Source organism: Cygnus atratus, chromosome 5, assembly GCF_013377495.2.
Source record: "Cygnus atratus isolate AKBS03 ecotype Queensland, Australia chromosome 5, CAtr_DNAZoo_HiC_assembly, whole genome shotgun sequence".
NCBI classification, from domain to species: domain Eukaryota; kingdom Metazoa; phylum Chordata; class Aves; order Anseriformes; family Anatidae; genus Cygnus; species Cygnus atratus.
The window spans coordinates 16,250,226-16,276,451 of record NC_066366.1 but is presented as its reverse complement, the minus strand read 5'-3'; the positions used below and the strand labels follow the sequence as shown (position 1 = coordinate 16,276,451).

Here is a 26,226-nt window from a genome sequence, read left to right as displayed (position 1 = left end):
GATTACTCTATTCTACATGAAATATGTGATTTCTACTGCCCTGTGATTCTGGCTTACTACTTTTAGAGTGTCTTAAATGTTTGTGGTTTGTGTTATGTTTGGCATTAGTTGTCCATAGCAAAATAGTAGGAAAATCTGTCCTAATAATCCATGGGAGGACCTTCTCATTCATTCAGAAGTGGTTAAAGAAGGAACTAGCATCTATAGGTCTTATCCTTCTTAAAGGCCTTAAGAGCATTTCTCTTGTATTGGTGCAATGTCCTCTGAACAGCAGCCACTGCCTAGCTTCTCAAAAGATTAATACCTTACCTTTCCTCTCAGTGCCCTTTGCAATGCAGACAAAGATGCAAATGGCAAGGTAGAGAGCTTCAAACAGAATTATCTGAAGAACATCTACGAACTGTACCATGAGGTCAGTCATGCTCACCCTAAACTGTAATGTTTGAGACAATCCTGAAGAAATGGAACTAAGACTGTCAGGGATTTCAGGTTGCAGTGTTCAGTCTCTGCATCTTTCTTTCCACAAACAGAAGACCAAAGACACCAGGAATCCAGAAAATGGGATAGGTGAGTGAAAAATTATGTTACGAGATGGTAATGGACAACCAAATATGAAAGAGATTTCATGCAAAGTCTGCCAAAAAAAGTCTAAGCAACCCAGAGACCCCACGTCTGAGCCTGATCCCGTTTCTCATGCCATGGTGTCATCACACCTATAAAGGCTCTGGGGATCTAAAAAACTATCAGAAAAACTAGGGAATTAGGGAAAAATAATCTTGGGGAAAATTAGGGAAAAATAATCTTGAGAAGAGACTAGGAGCTAAGAATGATGGCTCTGGTCATGCAAAACTAAAAACTGCAATAATGTAAAAGCTAAAACCAGAAAGGATATAGCAAAATGTTTAAATGAAGATAAAGAGGTATGTTCAGGCAGAATAAAATTAAGAACAGATTTTTTACTCAAGAAAAACTCTACAAAATTCTCCTCGACAAATGTTTGAAAGACATAGTAGGATGTAAATTGAAATACGTCTCAGCATTTAAAAACTGAAAATCCAGCTAAAAAAAAAAAAAAAAACAACAGAGCAGGCTTTGGAGAAAACTGACCATCACTAGCAAGCCCATTATGACCTAAGAGATTTTTTTGTTTGTTTTAATTTTTCCACATTTTGCCCCACCATGTTGTTCCTTGGAAGTCCCACAATTAATCTATATAGGCGTATAGATAATCCTTGTCACTTTAGTGTGTGAGGCAACTAGTGGCCTGAGAGAGCTCAGTTTATAAGAAAGTAAAGTAGAGAGGTGTAAGACAAGGTGGCTACAGACAATTCCATCAGAAATGCTGAACTGTGACAACCGTTGTTAGAGGGAGGACAAAAACCAGAACTGCCTCAAGTGTTTATATAACAAACTCACAGAATCCTAATAAAATTGATTATCCTTCTTGCCCCTCAACTTGTTGCCTTGGAAAACAAAACAAAAGAAATATTTTTGTCCCATATGAAGCACAAAAATGGTTCCACTTTCGCAGATAACTTTCTGCAATCAGAGAAAATCTAGGCTAGAGGAACAGTAAGTTCCTGAATTTTTAAGTAAATGTTCCATTATTAATAAAAACAGCGCAAATTTTTCTCTCTTCTCAATTATAAGTAGGAGACATTCCTCAGACCTGAATTATCTGGCATTTAGAAATAGTATCCATGTTCATTTTATAACCAGTGAGATAAATTAGATCATCTCTTAGGCTACACTTTTCTTTCTTCAGTGTCCTTCAAATCCTGCCTGATGGAATTAGCATTTGCTCTTGTCCCAGAGTCCCTTCATTAAACGAACACCATTTTATTCTGCTGCCTTCCTCTCACCCACTTCCTCATTAAATAATATATATCCCCTCACAGAAATCATACATTATCTCTAAATTCTGCACATCCTATTCAATAATATATTGCCTACCTGAAATAAATCTCATTTCTCATTGCTGTTATTAATTCAAGGTTTACATTTCCATTTTTGCTCCCCTCAGTATATTGGGTGAAAGAGTTAATAATTGTGTGGGGTTTTTTTTGTTCTAATTTGCTCACAGGATGTTTTAATGCTGCTACTGCTAAAGAAATTGATTTTGTTGCATATTCCCAAGCCAGAGTTTGGCTTTCAGACTGACCCGTGCTAATGTATATAGCACATTTTGACATCTAGTGGCTTTGGGGAAAATTTTTCTATTCGTTTGTAATATTGCTTTCACATAAGATGTGCTGGCAGGCTTAGTGGAGGCCAAACACTGAAAATGGCCACAGAAACTGTGCTTGATGATGAGCAGGGGTGCAGAGCAGCTTCTGCTGGTATGGCTCCTAGCATACGTTTTGTGCAGTGAAAGAGAGCTACATACCTGCTCTGGGACCTAGAGTGCCACCACCATAGCCAAAACCATTCTAGTGACTGTCAAAGAAAGCCTGACAGAGACTTAAACTGAAGAAATTTAAATGACTATCCTCAGAAACAAAATCCCAAAACAGTCTCCAAATGGAATTTGGGCATTTTGTCAGCAGAAAGCCTAAACGCCATTCTTTTCTCCTGGGAACAGCACCATGACTCAGCCCCTTGCTGAAAGCCACAGCAGCCCCTGAGCCAGACAAAAGCTGTACAGGGACCCTCAGCAGCAAGATTTTGGACCCCGAGCTTTGCAGATTCCTGGCTCCACAGCAGCCTGGCTGGCAAGGTACTCTGGAGCCAGTGAACCTGGAAGCCCTGGAAATCACAGCTCCAAGATGCTCTTGCTGGAAAGAGCCTAACACCCAGGGGAGTGGGATTGGAAGTGATTTATTTTTTCTCTGCTTAATAAGTAATTAAAAAAAAAATTCAGCAGAAAATAGAAATTTATTTGAAAAGTGAATTTACCACTACAAAACCGTTCTAACAGAGAACTCCCAGCCAGTGGTACCCATGTGCACTTCATGCAGCTCACCAATAGCTGCAGTTGCTGCCTATGGCCAACCCTGCTGAAGTGAACAGTGGTAACTCCCATCAGGTTTGACTTTTGGCCTGTAAGTCTCTGATTTGATCAAAATCTTTTTCTTGGTTTAACTTTTGTTATGAGGGCAAGTCTAATTACATGACTACCTGAGTGTCGTTATATGGCAGTTCCTAAAATTTATGATATCTGTATTTCCAAAGTCTTTGCAAAATAAGCTTCTGTCTGCATTTTACCGCTGGGGAAGCTGTAGCACAGACATATTAAGTGATTTACCAGAAGGCAAATAGTGAGTGAGTGGCAGAGCTAGGAAAAGAGCTGTTATCTCTGTATATTCCTATTAAGTTTACTTGCAAACTGGCCCAGCTTTCTGCAGAAACCAGCATTCAACAGCTGCGCCATTACATAATCCAACGCGTTATTCTCAGCAGCAGTGTTGAGGTGATGGAGCGGTACAGGAGCAGATAGCTGCATGCCCCTGAAGGCACAGCACAGGAGTTAAGGGGGAACCACCTGTGAGCAGCCCAGAAGTCACTGTGGGGTAGCAGGACACTCTTTGCAAAGCCCCTTGAATAAAAAGCTTTTCAGAATTCAGACTTACAGAATTTGTCATCTTCACTCATAACAGAGCTTATTTTCTATTCTTGGCCCTTGAGCTTTGTGAGTCCATGTAAATCTCTGGCACTATTTATTCCTACACTTATCCCTTCCCTCCCCAGCGGGCACCCAAAAGGTGAGGATGCCCCAGGTTCTCACAGGGTTTGCTGGCAGAGAAGAGCTGATGTGGAGGAGGACTCAGATGGCTCTCCTCAGACATCATCCCCCTGCAGCTTGGCAGAGCAGCCCGGAGACGAGAATGCCTAACACATAAGCCCACAGATACTAACTTTAGCCAAAAGCATAAGGGCATTGGCTGTCAAAATGTTTTTGGAATGCCTGTGTCCTCACGGAGGGAATGAGGTGAGGGATTTCTGGAGGCTGTGGCTCAGAATGCTCAGGAGAATTTTTTTTTTTTTCTCATAAGCAGTGAGCAGGACTTCCAAGCAAGCTTATGACACTGGCAGTGGGTTTGATGAAATTGCCCGCCAGCATCCTGAGGCACGTCCTGGGGCAGTGTGGCTCTGCACTCTCCTCTGAGCAGGGCAGTACCACCTCTGGGAGCCTGGGAGACCTTGATGCTTCAAGACACACTACAGGGGAGGTGCCCTGACTCCAGACTCATGCTTTAGGACCTCCAGTCTCCTGATCTGGCCTTCAAAGCTGTCTGCATGCTGGGATCGTGGGCACATCATGAGCCTGCTGACTGCCACATTGGATACCTGAGGTCCTGCAGCAGGAGAACGGGTAGAGCTGCCACAGCCCCACCGCAGAAAGGTGCCATTCCTGGCGGATGACTCCAAGCAGGTCTCACTCAGTGGCTGACGTATGAGAAACCTGCTCTGTCTAGCACCTAATAGAGCAAGCTGTGTTAGTTGAGGTGGGAATGCCCTCCTCTCTGTGACACTGCTGGAAGAGGAACAAGGATTCTTCCCCAAAAATGTCCCCTTTTGTTGCAGTAGCTTCCATTCACTTTGTTAGCCAGCAAGGATTTTGCATTAACTTGCCCTTGCTCACTTGTGTTTCAAAAAAGAGGAAACTATCAGCCCTCCGTCATGGCTCTTGTGGTGACACATTCTCTCAGTTCCAAAACCAGCTCAAGCCACATCTCCTGCAGAAATGCTGGGACACACAATTTACCACAAAGATAGTTGATCTTAATTTGTGCCCCCTGAAAGAGTCCTGGAAGCTCAAAAGCTCCTCTCATTGTTGATTTTTGCCAGTCCTCACATTAATCCTGGAAATGTCAAAGGAAATCATAACAAGAGCAGCTCATGAGCCAATCCCAAGTACTAGAGATTGTAGACTTCCAGTCCTACTTTCTGGGCCTCTTCACTTTCACAGCAGTTCCACCAGCTAGGAATAATTACACAAAACTATGACATAATCCCTACTGAAATTTAAATCTTTTCATTCCCTTCCAGCCAATTGGAACTCACTCCTGATGTTTTCCAGCTCCCTGCTTCTGTGAATGAGACAGTATCCATGTGAAAATATGCTTGGATCACCCACTGTGATTTATTCATCCGGAGGCAATTTGGAGGTTGTTGCTTACAATTAGCCACTTGATCTTTATCAGCATTGTTCCTAGCCCTTAGAAAGCTGTGTCTCTGGATACAACCTTTCCGGTATTCGGATGGCCTACTTAATTATACAACTGGATCTGTTTGTGCATGGGATACTGGACTGAGTGAAATCCTAATGAATGATCCTCAATATTCACTTTCTCTACCAGCAGCAAGAACTAATATTTAGAGTAAGTTCCCCAATGTGTCCCTTGGAAAACATCACAATATCACACTGCAGAGGAGAGCACCATCTGCTCACAGGGAAGATTGTAGAGCCACAGAGAAGCTGATATGCTCGTTATTATACCAAATTACAAAAGAGAGTAAATCATCTTGAGGTGTTTCATTTTGGAGATGTCAGCCTTCCAGCTGAGCAGGGACAAGCCCAGGCAATGCCGGATGGGAAAGACATTCTAAAGAAATGCAGGTTGCTTTGAAACAATGTTTGTGAATGTCCATTAACTGTAACAGGAAAACACCATTTAATGATATAGATTCACTCCGGTGTGGCTGACAGAACAGTTTATTCAGTCTTTGGAAGGGATCTAAGCTGGATTTCAGGCAGAAAAGATGATCTGGCATTGCCTGTTTAAGAGAAAGAGATCAAAATTACCAAGTGTTGAGATGAGGGTGTAGGGAAAAAGAAAATTAAGGGAATTAAAAAGCAGGAGAGTACTAAGGAAGTAGCAGGGCAATTTGGTTGGCTGTGAAAAGCAGTTGCTGAGCTCTTGAAGAATACAAAGAGGAGTATGGGAGCCATAAGAAAGAGCAAGTGGGATACTGCCTGATCGTTTGTGTCATCATGTCTACCGCCTGGGGCCATCCTGCTTTGGTAGTATTTTTTATCAGCTGCAAAGAGTGTGCAAGGCAGTGAAATCATGCCCAAGAGCACAACAAAGGGAAGTGCCTAAGGTACCTAGCCTCAGAGATGTTTGAGTGTAAAATCCTCAAGGAGGAACAAAGCCTTTGAATGAACTGGGGAGGGGGTCAGAGGGGGGACTGAAACTGTCAGCACTTAAGCATGCTGGTTACTCCAACAAGCTTTCAAAGTAGTTTTAAGGTTACCCGAAAGCACTGAAAGAACGTGCAGTCTACACATTTGCACCCGAAAAGCTATGAGCTATGTATTAGTAGCCTTCAGAGAGGACAAGGAGCAGTCCGAGGCAGAGACCCCAAATCTATAACTGCTCTGGGCCTTTCTCTCATTTCTTCTCACTCTAAAGAAATCAAAAGATAATCCCCTGCCTCTCAGCTAGGAGGCAGAAAACATCTCCATCAGCAACTTACAGCTGTATACCAGCAACTCGTAGTCAGCAACCTCTGCAAAGGGTAGGGGTGACCCCAAAGTGTGTCAGTGATGCAAAGTTTTATTTGGCCGGCCATGCTGAAAAGCTGATTTACACCATAGACTGGAGCAGACCTGAGAGGATGACTTTGTCTCCTAAGTGATTCATTGATGAAATGACAGGGAAAAGTAGCTTTGTGCTGTCCAGAATGGCAAGAATACCTGAAACGTAGCTTGGGCTGAACTGTCCCCCTGTAATACTGATTCGTCTTTCCATATGGCAAGTCATACCAAGGAGAATCCCGTGCATGGTTTTACTCTAAGGCATGTTAGCAGACTGAGGAAAATGCTCAAGATTGTTTTGGGGTGTGGGGAGTGGAGATTTCCTATGAATTGATTTAACGTGGTTTAGAAATGCACCTCTTTTCCTACAGCAGGCTATCCTTGTATAGCTTTCATCACAGAGAAAACAACTTTTGATTTAGATAATAGCAATGCCTGGAGCTATGCTTTGGGCAGAATGTTTTTTTACCAGACATGTTGCCTTTTTTGAAAAGTTTAAAAAAATGGTTACTTAATAAACATTGAGAAAATAATAAAAGGACCAAGACAAGTCGTCACTAAAGGAGTTATCCTGTCTCTTTAAGCCTTGTTATCAGCTACACTTACTCACTGGGGTTTCAAAACTCTATAAAAATATTATGAAACCAAGCACTGCTAAACAGTATTAGCAACTTCCTTGCACAAACTGTGACTTGCCCAATCCAATAGTTGTATTGACAGAGCTGAAGGAAAGAGCAGTGTTAAGGATAAGTGTTCTGCAGTCTGATTCACAAGAAGCAGTTGTTGATTGCTTCAGACATTTGTAGTAATTTCCTACTAGGTGTTCCTGCTCTCCTTATGGGGGCATCTTGGCTGTTTGCGTAACAGAAGCTGAAGACCTTCAGTTTACAGCTCAGTGAATTAAGATAACCCAAAATTGATGTTAGGTTGCCTTAAAACATCAGGTGTCATGTTTTGTGCTTTGGCAGTTGCTATGTGAACAGTTCTGGCATCCTTCCACCCAAGGGAGAAACGTCCAGGAAATATACTGAACTGTAAAGAGGGAGCAGAAATCTCTATCTCCACCTCAAGCTAAGGCCTTTGAATACATGCAGTAAGCACTAAACAATGCAGATCACACATCTTAAACACGTGATTGCAGAGACATCTTGAAATTAGAGAGCTGGGCAATCACCAAACACATGAAGTTTAACAAGAGCGAGTACCAGGTTCTGCACCTGGGACAGGGCAACCCTGGCTATACATACAGACTCAGGGATGAGAGGCTGGAGATCAGCCCTGCAAAAATGGATCTGGGTGTTTTGGTCGACGGCGAGTTGAATATGAGTCAACAGTGTGCCCCAGCAGCCAGGTGGGCTAACCAAATCCTGGGCTGCATCAGGCACAGTGTGGCTTGCTGGTCATGGGACAGATCATCCAGATCTGCTCTGTGCTGCTGCGGCCTCACCTTGAGCACTGTGTGAAGTTTTGGGCACCACAGTATAAGGAGGACATAAAACTATTAGAGAGTGTCCAAAGGAGGGCTACGAAGATCGTGAAGGGTCTGGGGGCAAAACGTGTGAGGAGCAGCTGAGGTCCCTTGGTTTGTTCAGCCCAGAGCAGAGCAGGCTGAGGGGAGGCCTCATGGCGGCCTGCAGCTCCCTCACGAGGGGAGCGGAGGGGCAGGCGCTGAGCTCTGCTCTCTGGGGACAGCAACAATGGCGTGGAGCTGGGACAGGGGAGGGTCAGGCTGGATGTTAGGAAAAGGTTCTGCACCCAGAGTGTGGTCAGGAACTGGGACGGGCTCCCCAGGGAAGCTGTTAACAGCACCAAGCCTGCTGGAGTTCAAGAAACATTTGGACAACACTCTCAGACATACAGTTTGATTTTGGGGTGGTCCTGTGTGGAGCCAGGAGTTGGATTGATGATCCTTGTGGGTCCCTTCCAACTTGGGAAATTCTGTGATTCTACAATTCTCCTGGATAGCACCATACTGTATTACAGGGGAGCAACGATAACATCCTACCAAATGTCTAGCCAGTATCACAATATTCTGACCAGGTCGGGAGAATAAAAAAATCCCACCAAAAGGTGACTTTTAAAACCTGAGCACTGCAGTACTGTTGTCTTACCCAGCTATGGAAAGAAATGTGGGCTACTAAAGCTTCCTGTATGACTGCACTGGCCATGTCTTCTCTGCAGAAGTATCTCACCCTGTCTGAACAAACTGTTTTGCTGAACAGTCTTGCCCATAAAGGGCAGTTTCAGTGAGTAACAGTGCTCAAGGCACAAGTAGTGATGCTACGTTGCCTCTCAGAGGGAGTCCCAGAAAGGTTCTGAGAACAAGCTATCTATGAGAGCATCTTGACTGTGTTCACATCACAGCTTTGCCATGACAGGCTAAAGGGTGGTGGTGGTTTAAGCTTTAGCCTGTTACCCCTACTAGGCCTGCAAAACCCGAGGATTTCCACATTCCAGTTAAAGGTTTTTGCTGGTGTGTAGGTCTCAAGGCAATTGAGCCCTTGTACAGTAATGGTGAATAAAAGGCCACTAGCCTTTACTCCTCATTATAGGACTGGCCAGAGTGGCAAGAAAGGGCTCAGGGGCATTTTCTTACACCTGAAGTTGTCCGCTATAATTATGCAGTATATGCATGGCTTAACACATGCAGGCTGCAAATGGCAGAGTATGCACCATTGACTATGGTGCTCCTTGACCTGTTATTGCGAATCTTTCCGACAGAAGGGAAAAAAAAATAGCATATCCTTTGAAGTCTCTACATTACATGTCCATAGTTAGGTGAGAAAAATAGGTTTAACATCCAGAACCTTTCCCCTGTGCTTCATCCTAGACTCTGCTGAGTTTAAAACTCTGTCTAGTCTATGCCAAACACTGACAGCTGGGCTCATTTTTCCCCACAGCAGAAGAAGGCAGAGGATGGGGGAGTGTTAATGCTTTCTTCCTATTTTAAATATCAGTCCATCAGTGAAGGGTGAGGCCATCCCTAAGAACCAGCCCAAGTCATAGTTGCACGGGGGAGAGAAGGGTGGAAGGGGATTATTTCAGCAGTGGGGAAGGGTCTGAAAGCTATATTCAGAGGCTGACTGGAACATGGTAAGGCCAACCCTAGCAACATCAAAGGCTACAGCGTGGAGTTAGTTTATACAGCTTAGTCAGTTGGATTAGGCCCTTCATTAGGATGCAGAACAAAGCTTTTCTTCTTGGCAAGAAGGAGCGAGAAACAGAATGAAAATGGAAATCGGATCTGAGCCCTGAATTCCCCATTCAGCACGAGATCCCTTATTTGCGTAGGAACTCTAGTTTGCCTGGCTTTGTTTAAAATAAAGGTGACAGGAAATTTCAGGGCAGGATGAGGTCAAGGTCTCTTGCTTTGGGGCCAGCAGGCCCTGGGAGGACTCTTGAGTCAGAACGCCCTGTCCTAGGAGGAGAACAATCAGAGGGTGAGAGCATTTGCCATGGGGTACCAGGGTACCATCTTGCTACAGCTGCATCTTCAGAAGGCAAACTCAACACTGAGACTTTAGAAAAGACCTTGCTAAATTTGAGATGAACAAGTAGTCATCACACAGTACAGTGTCATTGACAGTGTGATATTTGTGTGGATGCTTTTTAGCATGTAGAGCACCAGGATCAGGACACTAACCAGCTGTTATTTTTTCCCTAACATATCTTTTGAGGAAGCTGCTGCTCCATTTCAGGATATTTCAGGCTAAGAGAACAAGATGATCCTTTTTTGTCATTTCTTACACCTCTGATTGCGGGATTATTTGCATTAAAATAGACAGAGGTCATACAGAAAAGCCTGAGTTTGATCTCAATGATATCATGGCTCAGAGGTCACTGGGAGAGGTGTGCTGGTATACTGCAAAATCAGCTTAAGATCAGGAAGAAGTCCAAGTATTTAAAATAGGAATTAAGATTCTCTACTTACTGTATCATCATAACAAAGCATGCTTATGTGTAAGAAGGTATTTGTTGCTGGTCGTTAGGCCTTTTCTTTACTGTGTTTTAGGAGAGAAGAAAGAAGATCTCACTCTATTGGTTAGCATCTATTGTACAATTTCTTATAGAAAAAAAAAAAAATCTCCAGAGTCAAATCAGACATATTTAAATTAAGAATTTCTTGACCAGTGAATCAGTCATAAGTATGACTGATTGAAATATTAACAGCTGTAAGAAAGGAATGTGCCTGCATTTCAACTTTCATGCCTTTAGATGATTGTATTAGCCCCTCAGATTGTAAACAAAAAGGCAATTGCCTGGCTGCCATAGAGGAAGAGAGAAGAGAGTACTAGTAATCTGCAATCTGTGCCTTTAATCATTTTATTAATATTGCAAATTGCAACTGACAGCAATTAGGGCTGGATATTACCCCAGGAAAGTAGCTTGACCAATGTTGATCATCCTGTTAAAGAGATAGAATTTACTTTAACAGAGGAAAAAATAGGTTCCTTGAGGTTTATCTCATTAAAGTGATTTCCATAATTTCCACAATGCATCCCACACCTTTAAAACTAGACTTGGCAACAGACAAAAAGACATAGCTGTGCTGGGATGATGAGGGACTTCTAAAAGCTTTCTGTCATGGAATGTCTATTGCTGAATTTGTTTTATTTATTCCTCAGTGAGATAATCCCACAGCCTCCTTTCCTCCAAAGCAAGCCCTTGGATTTCTCTGACTAAATCTCTCATATCTCTCTGGCTACCTTCTGTTGCACCACCTCAAATCTTCTACATCCATTTAACATTAAGGGGCTCTAATTTTCTTCTCTCTTATACTTATTTTTCATCAACATAAATCCATTGTCTTTAACGGGATTGCACCTGGCATGCTCCAAGAAAACCAGACTGAAAGAATCATGATCACCGTGTCCAAAGTCATATTCGATATTCCAATAGTGACCATTTTATGACCATTTTCTGCAGAAATAAAGTTATAACCTTGGCTCCACCTCATAAGTCACAGGAAAGACAGCCCTGCTGCTGCAAGACCTAACACAGACAATGATTCTGAGCATGATGTGATCTCCCTTTAATATTTAAACTGCAATGTTATTCAGGAAACTACATGACTAATATTTAAAGAATTATAGCCACAGATATTTTTTCCAGTTCTTCCATTTGCTCTTAGAAAACAAATCAAACTTTTATTTTCTGCCTCTTTTTCCCCTATACACTGGAAAATACTTAGGATATGCTTTGGCAAAACTGCAGGAAATATCTTTAAAAACACTTCTTTGAAGCCAGACTGAACAGAGATTTGCCATGATTTCCTTGCACTGTGAGGTTTGCTGTTCACATATAAGGAAAAAAAAAGTCAACCTTTATCTGTTATGGAAGACAGTAAAATAGATGTTGAAAGAAATATTTCTTAGCCTAAGCTAAAGGTCAGCATACGACCACAAACATCATAAAGTAACAGCATTTTATCCACCTGCCCTGTTCTTTCACAAATCAAACAAAAGGATTCCTGTCAAGTTAGACCTTACTGTATATATTTTTAAGTATCTCCTCCCTTCGCTTTGTTACTATATACAACTTATTGTTTACACTAAAATAGAAGTCTCGTCCTATTGTTTATCCTTTACCTCCTCTGTTGTTTGCTGCTTGTGTTGCATGGATGAAGTTTCTACACTGGAATTACAAAAGAAAACTAGTAGAAGAATGCGAACTTCATTTCTTGCCTTGACTGTACTGTAAAGCCTGCCAAAAGTAGGGCTGAGGTTTTCTGGAAATTTAATTAATTTGAAATTTAGGTTGGTTCTGAACCAGACAGGAACCTTTTTTTTTTTTTAATTTCTCTCCTACAGACAGCAACATAATCTCACTGAGCAGTTGAGAAGAGCTTTGAGTTTGCAGTCCCTAAATGACCTGCTACTGGCAGAAAAGGGTATTTTAGCAAAAGAGCTAGATACATTAGCCCTGAACCCTCAATTTTCAGCAGCTCTTTCCATATCAAAAACATGAGGAATCTGTGCAATCTGTCAGAATGTGGCACCCTTTTCTGAACCAAAACTTTTGGGGTTTACAGAATATGCAAAACTACCTCTCCTTTGGTCTGCTGAGAGAAAAAGTCAAGTCTTATGAGCTAGTTCTGGATCCATAGAAATCCAAAGGTCTTTTGTCTCAAAATGATCCATTTAATAATGTAAGGAGATACCATGTCACTATGATTTAACTCCCCTGAAGTAAAAGCAATTCCAGGACAGAAATTCATTTCTGAGGATGGCACAAGTGGGGGAAAGATTTTGAAGTGGTGAGGTTTAGTGTATACTGGCTATTCCGAAATAGAATTGAAAACTCTGAAAGCAGGCAAGGCATTGTGTGCCTTATGGCCAGATCAGTGCCACAGCAATGCCATAGTAAGCCATGCTTTCTGTCTTGGGCCAAATATTGTCCCTTCTGGATTTCACGAGTATCACTGAAATCCTCCAGGGTCAGCTGGAGCTCTAGCTCAGTGACTTTAAATATTGCACACTGCTTCTTTCAGTCAGTAGAGATGATATAGCCTTCATCATAGCATATATTGCACAATTTTTACTCCTTCTTGCTCTTTCAAGCCCCGTCAGATGAAGACATTTGCTCAAGCATGGAAAAAATGAAATTGCTAGAACAGACAATTGATTTGATCAGATTTGAATCCAGTTAATTTACAATTCACTTGACAGAACAAAAGCAGATGTATATCTATACGTACAGGGAGGACTACCAAGACAGACGTGGATGGAATCAGCCATTTTCTGTTCATTCTGACCCCAAGGATCTCTGTCATTCATGGTGCCAGTGCTCTAACTTTCAGACCACTGTGAGGGAAGACAAACTTCCTAGGACTGGCTCTGGCTAAAGCATCAAATGCAGGGCTCAGCTGAGGTATGCACTGTTAGAAGAGAACAGCTACACACACAATGGGAAATAGCAGACAAATATACCTCTCTCCTGAAAAGGCCAGTCCATTACAAGATTTCTCTCTCGTATGCTGTTTCTCAGCTCCAATTCTGTCTTACCCTCTTCCACATAGATATAAAGCTTCAGAGGTTTTCAGTGGAAATCATAAACTGCATGCAATGTGTCTTTAAATGACAGAAGTAGCTCAGTACGTTCTCTGGTACTGTGATTAACCTAACCTACGTATCAGTGACACTCCTAGCATTCAAGCACCTGCATCAGTAACAACCCTGGAGGCTGGTCACACACACAGTGCCTGTACTCACAGTTTTCACAGCGACTCCCCGTATAGCCAGCCAGACAGGCGCATTTGTAGGTACCGCTTTTGTCTAGAATGCAAGTTCCATCATGAAGACATGGAGACGAAGAACAAGCTATAAAAGAGAAAAAAGAACATTCACGGTCTCTGATAGGTTGGAGTTCTTACATATTTTTCCTCATGATGGTTGGTCTTGGGGTAAATTATATATTCTGGTAAAAAGGTGGGAAGACAGTAAATGGCCTAACACTTGTCAAAAAGCCTTCTGCTCTTTTATACTTACTTCTAGGGATGGTAAGTTTTTTCGAAGCATTCATCATTTATTCTTACCATTTTCCTCTAACTGCTGTCCAGTGGTGAGAAAGGTTTATGGAAGAAAAATAATTTACAGCAAGCTCCAACAGTGTTTAGAGCTTAGCCTTTTATAGCCTTAAAGAAGTTTAATATCAAGCTACATTTCTCCTGCCATTCACCTCAGAGTTGAAGGATGAGTTACAGGATATATAGTTTTGTTTTGGTTTGGTTTTGTATTGGACATATGTCATCTGAGACTTTGCAAGTTGTTTTGCCCCTGAGGAGCGTTTATTTGGTGTTTGGTTCAGGAAGCTGAGCGGTCATGATGATCCTGAGCCTGCTAGGGAAGCTCTTGCATATCACAAATCGAACAGTGATGCACATCAAACAGCGTATATTAGCATAATGGAGAAAGTATAATTGCACCAGTTAATATAATCAAATTCCACTGTGCAATAACACATACACATTTTTTGGCCTCTAAGGGAAGACGATGGAGTAGAACATTAATTTACTCTCAGAAAAACAAAGACATAATTTCAGTCTAGATTATTTTCAAAACTGAATGTTGGTTTCAGCAGACAGAAAGTAGACCCCAAATTACAAGATTTAGATTCTGTTTCAGATTTGAGTATGTCCAACACCTGAAGAGTTATGGATCTTATGCCCCGCTTCAAGTCCCTCTTAACAAAACCAGACTGCAGCAAAGTTCACATCTTCATCCATTCCAAAAGCTGAGTCCATGTCGAGGTCCCATACTATCACATTTAAAGCATTCTCTTTGCTGCAGTTCAGAATGACAGATACCCGAATAAGCAGTTTTCCTTGCAAAGACTTCACTTGAAGCATGAACTTGGAATTACTTATATCCAGACAAGAAATATAAAGGTGCCACATATAAATTTCTCCAGAGGTTTCATGTGGTGATGTAACAGTAATTTGTATGTAGCTGGGCAATGAATGTCTCCCAGGTGTCTTTGAGGACTAAGGTCAAACTAAGGACAATAATTTGTTTCTTAAAAGGAATATATATGTTGCAATTGTACTGTATCCAACTAACCTAAAGAATCACCAAGAAAGGGAAAGAGAAGCAGAAGAGCTTGTATAGGCTGATATTTCGCAGTCACTGGTTTGAAGCCAGTGAACTTTTAGCTTTGTCCTCACCCCGGCTTTGTCTCATGACTCTGTAGAAACAAGTAAACGAGGATAAGTGCCAGATGCTATCCTGGAAAATGTCTGATTCTCAAGAGCACTAGATATTTTTCTTTTTAAAGGAGTCTTGATTGCCCGGCTTCAATGAAACAACATGGGACAGTGCTACAAAATGTTAAAGCCCCTACGTTCTGTCAAAGATCACTAGCTTGGGGGTACAGAAAGTAAAGTGGTAGTGAAATTCAACAACAGGCTTTCATCTAAACAGATCCAACATAAGTATAATCCCTAGGAGATCCTGATGCCTCCCCATCTGGCCCTCCATCCTTCTCATCTGAAGTCTGCCGAGTGGCTTCATGTCACTCATGCCAATTATTACTGGTTTTCATTTGACACTTGGCATGGGATGGGTGACAGAGCTCAGGGACCTAACACCTGTTTCCAGACCAGGCAGCGGAGCAGCAGGTTGTATGGTTTCTTCCTTTAATAACTACACCTGCAGCAACTTTTCCAAAAGGGAATATAGGCTTCACAGCTTATTTTATGTTAATCTAAATCTTTCTGGCTGTCGAACCAGTGACTCAGATGCAGTCAGTGGCACTGCTTCAGCAGGCTGTGACTGATAAGCCAGCACAAAGCTCAGCGGAAGGGAAAACAGTGGCACAAGCCACTTTTCCAGTCCTCCCCATTACACCACTACAGTGCTGGCAACATCTGATCATCTCCACACCCTATAAGCACAAGTGCTGCTGCAGCTCTCACCTGCGCCACAGGGAATTGCTCTAGCAAGCCTCGAGCAGCCTTTTCCCGAGACCTTGGCTTTTCACAAGGCTGTGCACAGAGGGAAATTTCAGGGGCAATGCTTCAGTTGGCAATGTGTTGCCAGAGCTTTCGATCTTGTGCTGCCCTTGCTTTCAATTCTACACTGCCCCATGCACGCCGTATTCTTCCCCTAAACCGTCCTGCTGGCCAGGTTAATGCTTCACATAAAGAGGCACTGGGAGTGTTTTAAAAGCCTTTCACTCCAGCTACACATTAGGCCAGAACAGCCTCATAATAAAGCCTACAATGAGACCTCCTCACAAACTCTAAGAAGCCCTTTGCAACATGCTCTGTGTGGATTACCACACTTGCAACCACCCAGCCTCAGAATAATTACCACTAAAAATGGGGCGGAAATAAAGTGTTCAACAGTATTCGAATACCAAGTGTTCCCTGCTGGGCAGAGAAAACAGAATCAATTCAGCTTGCGCCATATGGAAAATGTTAGTTTCCTGAGTGTAGGCAGCCCTTATGCAACATAGCCCACACCACATTCATTTGTTCGATATCACCTCTCCTGCTGCAAGCCCAGGCAAGCTACCAATAGCTAACTGCTACCGCTACGTTACTAACGGGTACCAAAGGTAAAAGCTGAAGAACAGGGCAGGCTAAGAAATGGCACAGACACTGCATGCAGCGGTACGCACATTTCAGATTGCTAGTCACAACCCTGATCATTGGCAACAGCTGCCCCACAGTAGGTTTGTATATTTATATAGGAGTTATACAAACCAACTAAACTTCCTGAGCGAGATGTACCCTGGACAACCTCATGAAATGTGGGTCATTGGGGTATGTGGAAGGTAAATTATACTGAGTCACAGACCCTGCAGGGATTATCTGTGGCAAAGCAGCATGCTCTGATTAGCCTTCTGTGCCAGGAGTACTGTAGACAGATTTGGCCAAAATTCCCTACATAGCTAAACAAGGAAGGTCCAGGAAGAGCATACATACTGCAAAACCAGGAGCCAGCTACACTTTCTATGTTATTTTGCAGCCAGAAAGAAAAAAAATAAAATAGAAAACAATGTGGGGGACTGAAGCACTGAGTACTAACAAAAACACTGGAATTCTGGAGCCCTACTTCTGTCATTCATAACACTGAGTTCATCACAGAATGGGAAATGCCTCTATTTTCTTCTTCAGAAAAGAATCTGTCCTTTGTACACACTTTTTTTTTTAACTTTTTTTTTTAAACTCTAATGGTATGACACATGAGACAATACAAGAGGCATGTCAGGGCATTGTCACTTAACTAATTATGAGGCTTTGCAACAGGTTTCTGCTAACTGAGTCAATGGCTCTACTCCTGCACACAGCATTGAGCAATTCCACAATTGCAAAGATATACATGCCCCTTCCTCTATTTCCTTCTGTGCTCTTAGTTCTGATATTCACACAGAAAAGTCTCACAACACAGCAGCCTTTCTGTGCTCGCCAATGTGCTTGCTCTTCACACAGGTAGAGGGAATTTAGTCTTTGTTAGAAGAACTTCACGTTCACATGTTATCTGATGGCTTTTGAACCTTCCCTGCACTGACTTTGTTTAAGTTGCTATTGGCAACACAGCATGAAAGTTTTTAATGAAGCAAAACAGGGAGAGAGATTAGCGAAATTGAATTAATGAGAATGAGCGGAATGTTCCACTTTTGGGACTATTTTACCTGTAATTTCTTCAAAGACAGCATGAAATCCATCAAAGTTCTTGGATCCATCAGACTGGAAAAGGACATGGAGAGAAGACCCAGTGCTTCGGATGGGAGGTGGCCTCTCATTTCCACAGAATTTCTTAATTATTCGGCTGTCCAAATTGTCCCCATCACGGACCTCCACATAATCATACTGGCACATGTAATCAAACTCCAGGCTCAGCATGGAAAACCTTGGGGAACAAGGACACGCATTCAGACCTCATACTCTGACCTGTGCACCCTGATTCTGTTTTATTTGGAAGCTTAGTTATGTTAGCACCCCCCACCTCCATGAATCAACAACTCCCAATCACATGAAGACCCCCTTGCTTCATCTCAGTTTTTGCAATGTGATCCTTGGAAGCCAGCTCAACCCTACAGAGTTGCTCCATGAGAATATTAAGTGGCACGACAGTGAAGCCAAAACTGAAGTCATACAGTCTGATCACTTGCATCAGGACCCTAACCACATCACAACGTTAAAGCTTTCATCTATGGTCAGATGCAGTAGGGGGTATATTTCTTTCATGGCTCTTTGTTAAAGATCGTTCTGTTTGCCCTAAATAAAGTCCTAAGTACTGAAAGTAACAGTATCAAAGACCAAGGATCAAAAGCTATTTACATTGCTATGTTCAAAAGCCAGCAATTCGGGGTACAATGAAAGCTCAGAGACGTGACAGAAGGAGAAACAGACAGAGAAAGGGAATCCGAAACAGTACAGCACGTTGCGCATTAGAAGGCAAAATGGTAGTAAATCCCCAATGTCTGGCACTTGCCCTTCTTTTAAGGGCAGAAATAAGGGACAGCAGTTAGTGCAGAAGGGAAATATTTAAAGCTTTTTCCTACAATGTCTGTCTTTCCTAGCTTTGATCCAGCCACTGCGCAAGGCTCTTGTTCATTAATAGCAATGTGATATGCTGCTATTTGAGTTCAGTGGGGCACCGAGCCAAAGCATGCCACCAGAATATGAATGAGAAGCAGAGTGAGAAACACCAAGGGCCTCTGGAGAATAAGCAATGGCTAGGGGTGCTCGGCCCAGCCTTGGTACAGCGGATAAGAACTAGAAGATCTGGGCTGGGAGAAGGCCATGCTACTGTTTAGCTGAACATGCTATAAAAGAAACTCCCAAAGCATTCAGTTGTCCTGAGAATTCCTAACTCTGTAGATTATGTGTATTTAGGATCAGGCTATGTCTCCCACGTTGCCTATTCCAATGTGGGCCTAGTGATTTGGAAAGACTGTATTTTCACACCAAGGAGATGAGCCAAATTTTGGATGCGCTGCCACATCTCACAGTCTGAAGAGGCAAAAGAGTACAAGAGTCTATTTCCTGCTCTTCTTTTCTGGGGACTCAGGCCATAAGGAAGCCCCCATGTTCTGTAAAATGACCTTTCTTTGCCAACTCATGAACTGACCTAAGAGGCCTCTTCACTCAGTCACCTTTGTTCAGGTCATGTGGTTGGTTTTAGAGCATCAGGAATGCTCTACATAAAGAGAAACAAATGAGCAGTTTTAGGAAGCTACAACAATGGAGCAGAGCCCCTCATTTTTTAAATTATCTGGTGGAATTTAGAAAAAAGAGAAAAAAAAATGATATCTGCTTTTAATATACATGAGAGATTAATTCCACTTAGGTTTGCATAAAATACATGAGGTGGGAAGACTGAATTCTAATTCTGTCAGGTTTGCCAAAGACATCCTCGCCGGCATCAGGTTACACACTACATCTTCAAAATATTCTTTCACCTGTAGGTCAAATACCAGGGAGCTACCCTTATGGAAGTTATAAAGCAATGCAAATTAACCTATTCATCCTTGTCACACTTATCAGGCTACAGTTTATCCTGACTCACTCCTAAAGATATTTACTGGTTCTCTGAACTGATACATTTCTGACTAAAATTAAGTATGTGTGTAAGAATACCAGAAATGTTTCTGGGATGCCCGCCATGTAATGAGGGAAAGAACTGGGATAATACCATTAACTCTCTGCGTAGGAATATTTACAGATGCAGAGGCAAACTGTCTATCAATGCATTCCTGAACAACAAGTATCAGGAGACATTACACAGAGTGAAGGCACAGAATGCAAGATTCGTATACAGAAGACTGCTTTTAATCATTTTTTCTGATTTAAAAATGATGAAAACGGAGTGGAATATATGAAAGGCATAGGGGGTTCTGATTTGCATTTTATTTAACTTAGCACAGAAGCAGATACACTGTACTGATGACATTGGATCCCATGATTAAGACTCATAATTAGCAGGTCAAAAAACCTGCCATTCAAAACCTCTTGGCTATGGACTAGTTGACGGGACTCTAATTTAGAGACCACAACATCTATTGCTGTTTAAATCAGTTACAGTCTACGTAATGAACCTCACTTCCCTCACCTGTGAAACTGTGACTATATCCTAATTCTCTTATGTATTATGAAACTAAGTATTTAAATTTAGTGCTACTGATCACCAGAGACAAAAGGGAATGAAAAGTACTGTCTTGATTTCATTACTGTCTGCGGTGGGAATACATTCACCAACCCCTTTGAGGAAAGCTTCCAGCCAAAGGAAAAAATTTAAAACTACATCTCTGCTGAGGCATTAAAGAGAATGATTGAAAGTTGTGAGCTACTTCTACTGTGGTGTGACATCCTGGACGTGGCTTGCGCTGAGGGAGCCTATACATCACAACCTAAGGAAAAACAAGGCTGGAAAAAAAAAAAAAAAGGAGAAAACAAACTACCACTGCAATCTGGGCATCATTTATCAAAACAGCTCTGCTTAGCCAGCCCCCAAAGGACAGTGTGGCACAGCTTGAGGCAAGAGAAGATTTATTGGTGCTCCTGAGAGTTTCGCTCTTCCTGCCCTGTGTAAGTGGAGACAAACCACTTTGTTCCCCCTTTGTATCACACTGTCCCTGTCCCTCGCCCTCGCAAGCCATCAGAGTGGCAGCAAACAGAATTTGTGGGGAATGCACAGAGAGAAGGAAGAAAGGAGTTCTTTTGTTAGCAGTGATGCTGATTCAGCACAACACTGGCTGTGTGCTACAGCTCTCAGCAGAGTTAGCACTCAGAGGGAATCAGTGTGTTTTTACAGAAATGCAGTGAAGGCAAAGGTTCGGCAGGGATGGCAGACCAGGAGGAAAATTCTGCAGGTCTGTTTGATTGTACCTGCCCTTCTGTGTAGGTATGGCCTAAAGGAGAAGCTTCTTGCTAAATGTACCAATTTTCCACAGTACTATCTGCTGAAGTACCCCAATCGCCACTTTGAGGTAGCTCACCTTGAAAACCTCAGCTTATTCAGAACACATGCCAGGGCTTCATTATATGAGACAGATATAGGTCCTTCTGCTCTGTTTGGCCTAGAGGTTCCCTCCTATGCCGTGCAGGGTTGCAGGAGTAAGTGTCCTTTGTTAAAATAGCCTTTCCTTCCTTTCTAGTACTGTGCACCTTGTGTCATTGGCTATCATCTCTTTACACTAATGATGGGTGCATTCACTAGTGATGTGCATGCATGGGATCCATTTCCCCTCTCACAGCTATTCCCATAAAAGTGAAGACAGGGTGACACCTGTAGCTGCTGAAGACCTTTTTTAGCCTTAAAATTGACAAAGTCTTGTTCATAAGTGTAAAAAATACTGGATTATCAGCTCTCCAAGCCTGTGCTGTACAAACCATACACCTAGCCAACAATGTCTTTTAAAAACAGGGTAGGTACAGCTCATACCCACTGAGACCGAAACAAAGCTGTGTCACAAGAATGCCAAACTCTTCCTCACAGCATTGCTTCCCTGTGTCTCCCATGTGCCACATAATTCTCCAGTCAAGAGGCTCCAACACTAACCAGGCAATAATTACAGCTGCTCATAACTACACAATAGGCTTGCATTTGCAAGTCTAAAAAAAAGGGGGTTAGTGTGGGAATGCCATGAGCTCTTCATTTCTATTCAGTTCATTTCTGTTCCTCTTATTAAATCTTAAGTCTTGTTAAATATATAGGAAGAAATATGTGTGTGTGTCTAGCATAGTTCCTTTTCCTGGGCTCGAAAGCTGGTGAAATATTGATGTGGAGGCTTCAGCTACTGTTTTTATTATATTAGCTCGTGGGTTTTGAATGCGATCCCCTGCCAAGCTTCCTGCTGTGTGTGTGTGAGTTCCCTGCCACACACATACAAAAACAGTATTAATTACCCCAACTAGGGGCTCTCCTGCTCTAGGCGAGATACCTGATCAAGAACTGTGAGTTTGAGTCACCAGGGGAAGGTAACAGGGCAAAGCATACACAGGTCAGAGCAGCAATGACTTGCAGGAGAGTCAGTCATATCTCCAGACATATGAATGGTAAGATGAATAACTGAGGCTGGTAGAGGACTGGGCTGGTAAAATGAGTGAAAGAAAATTAAGAGAGGGAAAATGTAGACTAACTGCAAAGCATGTCCCAAAGGCAATTCTCTCCTGGCGTGAGACATCACATCAAAATGCTCCCATAGCTTTTCTTCAAAGAATGTCTTAGGTCAGTCTGGTACATGCTTGAGAAAGTATTGGGTGCTGTGGCATCAAGGTGTTGAAGAGATCTGGAGAGATGCATTGTGCCCAATATCTGAGAAACTCTCCTTAGCATCCAGCTGTCCTAAAGGGGGACTGAAGGCAGAGCATCGATGATTTGCACAGTGGCTGCCCATCACAAGCTAAGCTAGGGGAAAGCTGAAGGTGCCAGATGCAAAGTGGAGGTAGTGTCTTCACTGTCCCAGAGCTCTCAGCTCCTGACACCTGCTGACTCTTTGGTTATTCATGTGCCCCAATGTCTACCTGAAACCAGTTCTGGCTGAAAGTCATTATGGCCTACCTTAATTCAATGTTAAATCCAGCTTGAACATGAATAGTCCATTCACATCGTGCATTCAGTGGGTAACTCTCCAGCAAAATCTGACCTCTAGAAGCCCGAAGAACCTGCCCGCACCCTGGGGAGCAAAAGAAGAAAAAAATCTGTCTGAGGAACCTTCAAACTGCATTTGAAGAAAATACAAGTAGTAACAACATTGGAGTGAGAATACAGCGTGGCTTAGGAAGATACATAAAAGGCAGCACAGAAAACAATGGAATGGCCACGCAGAGGCTACAAAAAGTTATGATTCTATCAGAAGTCTTGTCTGTGTTAAGACTACCCCAAGAAAAGTTTTACTTTCTTGCTTTTCCCTGCTTTGCAAAGCAGTCCCATAACACTATTTCTTACTGCTTTTGTCCCACTCCGTATTAGCCCATCCACCCACCTGGCCAAAGCTCCAGCTCACAGAAGTTCTGATAGCTCTTATCTCAAACTGAAGCTGAAGAAGCTTGTGGGATAGTGTCAAAGGTACTATAAACACCTAAATTAGTTCAAGTGAGTAAAAAATTGAGAGGAGGAGTTGTTGCACCCAAAATCACTGTTTCAAGTCCTTCCCAAGGAGTCTCTTGGAGGAAAAACAGCCGATGTATTCCTACAGGAGGTGTCCATTTGCCCTCAGGATTCACCACATCATCCTTATGTGTGCCAATGGAGACATAAAACCGCCATGACCCCTCCACCTCACTGTAGCATACGTATCATATACAGCCCTCACCCCTTTTCTCAGGTTCATTCCTAACCTTTCTCTCCTCCTGTCCTACTCTATCTGTGTCACTCTCAGCTTTACATCACACCATAAAATCTACCTCAGTGCCCAGCATCAAGAGAATAAGAAGTACTCCAGTCACTTCTGCCCAGTCTGAAAAAAACATCAGAGGAGAGGGACCTGAATAGGCAGACAAGGTCACACTCAGAGGAAGCAGGATCTTTTCATGGCCATCCTGCAGCTGTCCCTAGGCAGCTGTCCAGAGATAGTTGCCCTAATTCCTCATTGTGGATGCTGAACATTTGTAGTCCAGAGAGTTCTCTCACCTTCTGTAACCTCTGCCTTTCACAGAATCACAGAATCACAGAATCATCTAGGTTGGAAGAGACCTCCAAGATCATCTAGTCCAACCTCTGACCTAACACTAACAAGTCCTCCACTAAACCATATCGCTAAGCTCTACATCTGAATGTCTTTTAAAGACCTCCAGGGATGGTGACCCAACCACTTCCCTGGGCAGCCTATTCCAACGCCTAACAACCCTTTCAGTAAAGAAGTTCTTCCTAATATCCAACCTAAACCTCCCCTGGCACAACTTTAGCCCATTCCCCCTCGTCCTGTCACCAGGCACGTGGGAGAACAGACCAACCCACACCTTGCTACAGCCTCCTTTAAGGTACCTGTAGAGTGCTATAAGGTCACCCCTGAGCCTCCTCTTCTCCAGGCTGAACAATCCCAGCTCCCTCAGCTGCTCCTCGTAAGACTTGTTCTCCAGACCCCTCACCAGCTTCGTTGCCGTTCTCTAGACTTGCTCGAGCACCTCAATGTCCTTCTTGTAGCGAGGGGCCCAAAACTGAACACAGTACTCGAGTTGCAGCCTCACCAGAGCTGAGTACAGGGGGACAATCACTTCCCTAGACCTGCTGGCCACGCTGCTTCTTATGCAAGCCAGGATGCTGTTGGCCTTCTTGGCCACCTGAGCACACTGCTGGCTCGTATTCAGCCGACTATCAACCAGTACTCCCAGGTCCTTCTCTGCCAGGCAGCTTTCCAACCACTCATCTCCCAGCCTGTAGCGCTGCTTGGGGTTGTTGTGCCTGCCAGGTGCAGGACCCGGCACTTGGCCTTCTTGACCCTGATACAGGTTCCCCCAGCTATAAAATATGGCTAGAAGTATCTTCCTCTGTGGAAGAAGGAAAGTTGTTTAGCATTTTTTGTAGAGCCTTCTGTGATCTGTAAATGAAAATGCTAGCAAAATGAACAGTTAAATCATTACACATCAAGCAGAGCTCATTTCTCAGTTTCTACTTTCCTGACTACATCTTTTCGAATGGAGTCTTGCACATGGCTACATTCTCTAGTAAGCCTTCTGTTGTTTTGCTGGGGAATGAGGCTGTAACTGTAAGCCAGAAATTGCAATCAAGTCTAATAGCACAGCTGAACCAGGGGGTCCTGATAGGCTCCACACCACAGGTAACTAGGAGAAGCCAAAGGGTCAAAAATGACCCAGCAGGCCTCCACGGCATGTCTCTCACTTCCTTTTATCTCCTTAGTCCAACATAAAAACCTGTTCCCTGCAATAAATTCTGAAGATGAATCCTACATTTTTAACAAGTAATGCAGGATGAATGTTCCCTATGGGAATGGTGGGTTTTAACACTTGCCCCAGGGCCCTTCTTTCCTTTGGGAAAAGAGGGAGACAGTGACCTGATTTGGTGAAGTAGAAAGCACCGCAGTTCCCATTGATCTTAGTGTCTGGAAATCTGTCCTGCTGCATCTTGTCTATGGGGAGACGTGAAAACCGAGGGTCAATTACTCCTCTTTCTTCTTAAGAAAGAGTTGCTTGAATGAAATACCCTTTGTTCATTTACCCTCGGTTACCCTTAATTAAGCAGGACCCAAGGAAAGAGAAATCCTGCTCAGAGGAGTTCCTCACAAGTGTTTCATGCTTCTCTGTGGCTTGCTTAGTTCCTTGTGTAAAAAGCAAGGATTAATGACTGTGCCCAGCAGCCACATTACGATTCAGCAAGTACGGCAGGATCTGCTGTGGTGCACATGATAATGCTCCTTCCCACAGCATGGAACGGGACCTTGTGCTGCCGCTGGCTCCTGCCTCAAAAACAACCTGAGACAAAGCTGCTAGAAATCTTCAGATGGTTTGACAGGGGGCTTGGATCACCTCAAAGAAAATTTCCCTTTCGTCCCGAAGGGCTTTTGAGTTTCCTGTGCCTTTAACAAAGGAAAGCCAAAGAACTGGTGCAAAGAGATACTTGTGTGCAAGGCATACTAAATGAACTTTTCTGTTTGCAGTGGTACAGCCTGAACCCTCTGAACACAGATGACAAGGAAGTTGGTTTGGCCAGCGAAGCAGGTGGTCCAGAGGCTAAAGAGGAGCCATTCAGTGACTGCATCCAAAAGAACATTCTCAGGTTTGCTACCACCTTCCTCTGCACAAAGCACCTTTGCGATCAGATCTGTGCTCCTCTATCTCCAGCACTTCTAGCAGAGGTTAGGCTGCCTCCCCAGACCAACAGTTCAGTTATCTGTTGATCAAAAGGAATCCTTTCCCTTCCTGAAATCTGCAGGAGACCTGGAAAGCTCTCAAGAATAATTTACATCCTAAACACAAATGCTGGCAAATTCTGCCTCATTTACAAAAAAAAAAAAAAATAATCCACTTTGGCAGGCTGTCAACTTCCTTGTTCCGTTCCTGTTCCTGAAAAAAGGCAGCTTTCAGGGCCACAGTGAGATTTCCTCTAAGGCTTGTTACCGACAGAAAACAAAACAATTCAAGAGACCTCCGAGTTCCTGCCCACAGAGACCCGCGGCTCTGTGAAGGTAGAGGTCCTGAGGAGACCTCCACTGAGAACTTGCTATCTGCTGTTCGAGTGCTACAGCACCAATGCGGAGCTCCTTCAAAGCTCCAGTAGATGAGCAGAGGAGAATGACAGCAGAAATGCTACCGGTGTTCAGAGACAGAGAAGGCAGCT

At 43.1% G+C, this 26,226-nt stretch overlaps 1 protein-coding gene across 2 annotated transcripts in view; it reads right to left on the bottom strand.

The window, feature by feature from the left end:
* The window catches only part of PAMR1 (peptidase domain containing associated with muscle regeneration 1), a 56,240-nt gene that overhangs the window by 14,438 nt on the left and 15,576 nt on the right, over nt 1-26,226 (bottom strand). For both annotated transcript variants that reach the window (XM_035552304.2, XM_035552305.2), the window contains exons 4-6: nt 22,492-22,606; nt 17,618-17,835; nt 13,693-13,800 (exon numbers count right to left, since the gene is read on the bottom strand). In XM_035552304.2, coding sequence (XP_035408197.1) covers nt 13,693-13,800; nt 17,618-17,835; nt 22,492-22,606 — 441 coding nt within the window. The remainder of the gene's footprint in view (nt 1-13,692; nt 13,801-17,617; nt 17,836-22,491; nt 22,607-26,226) is intronic.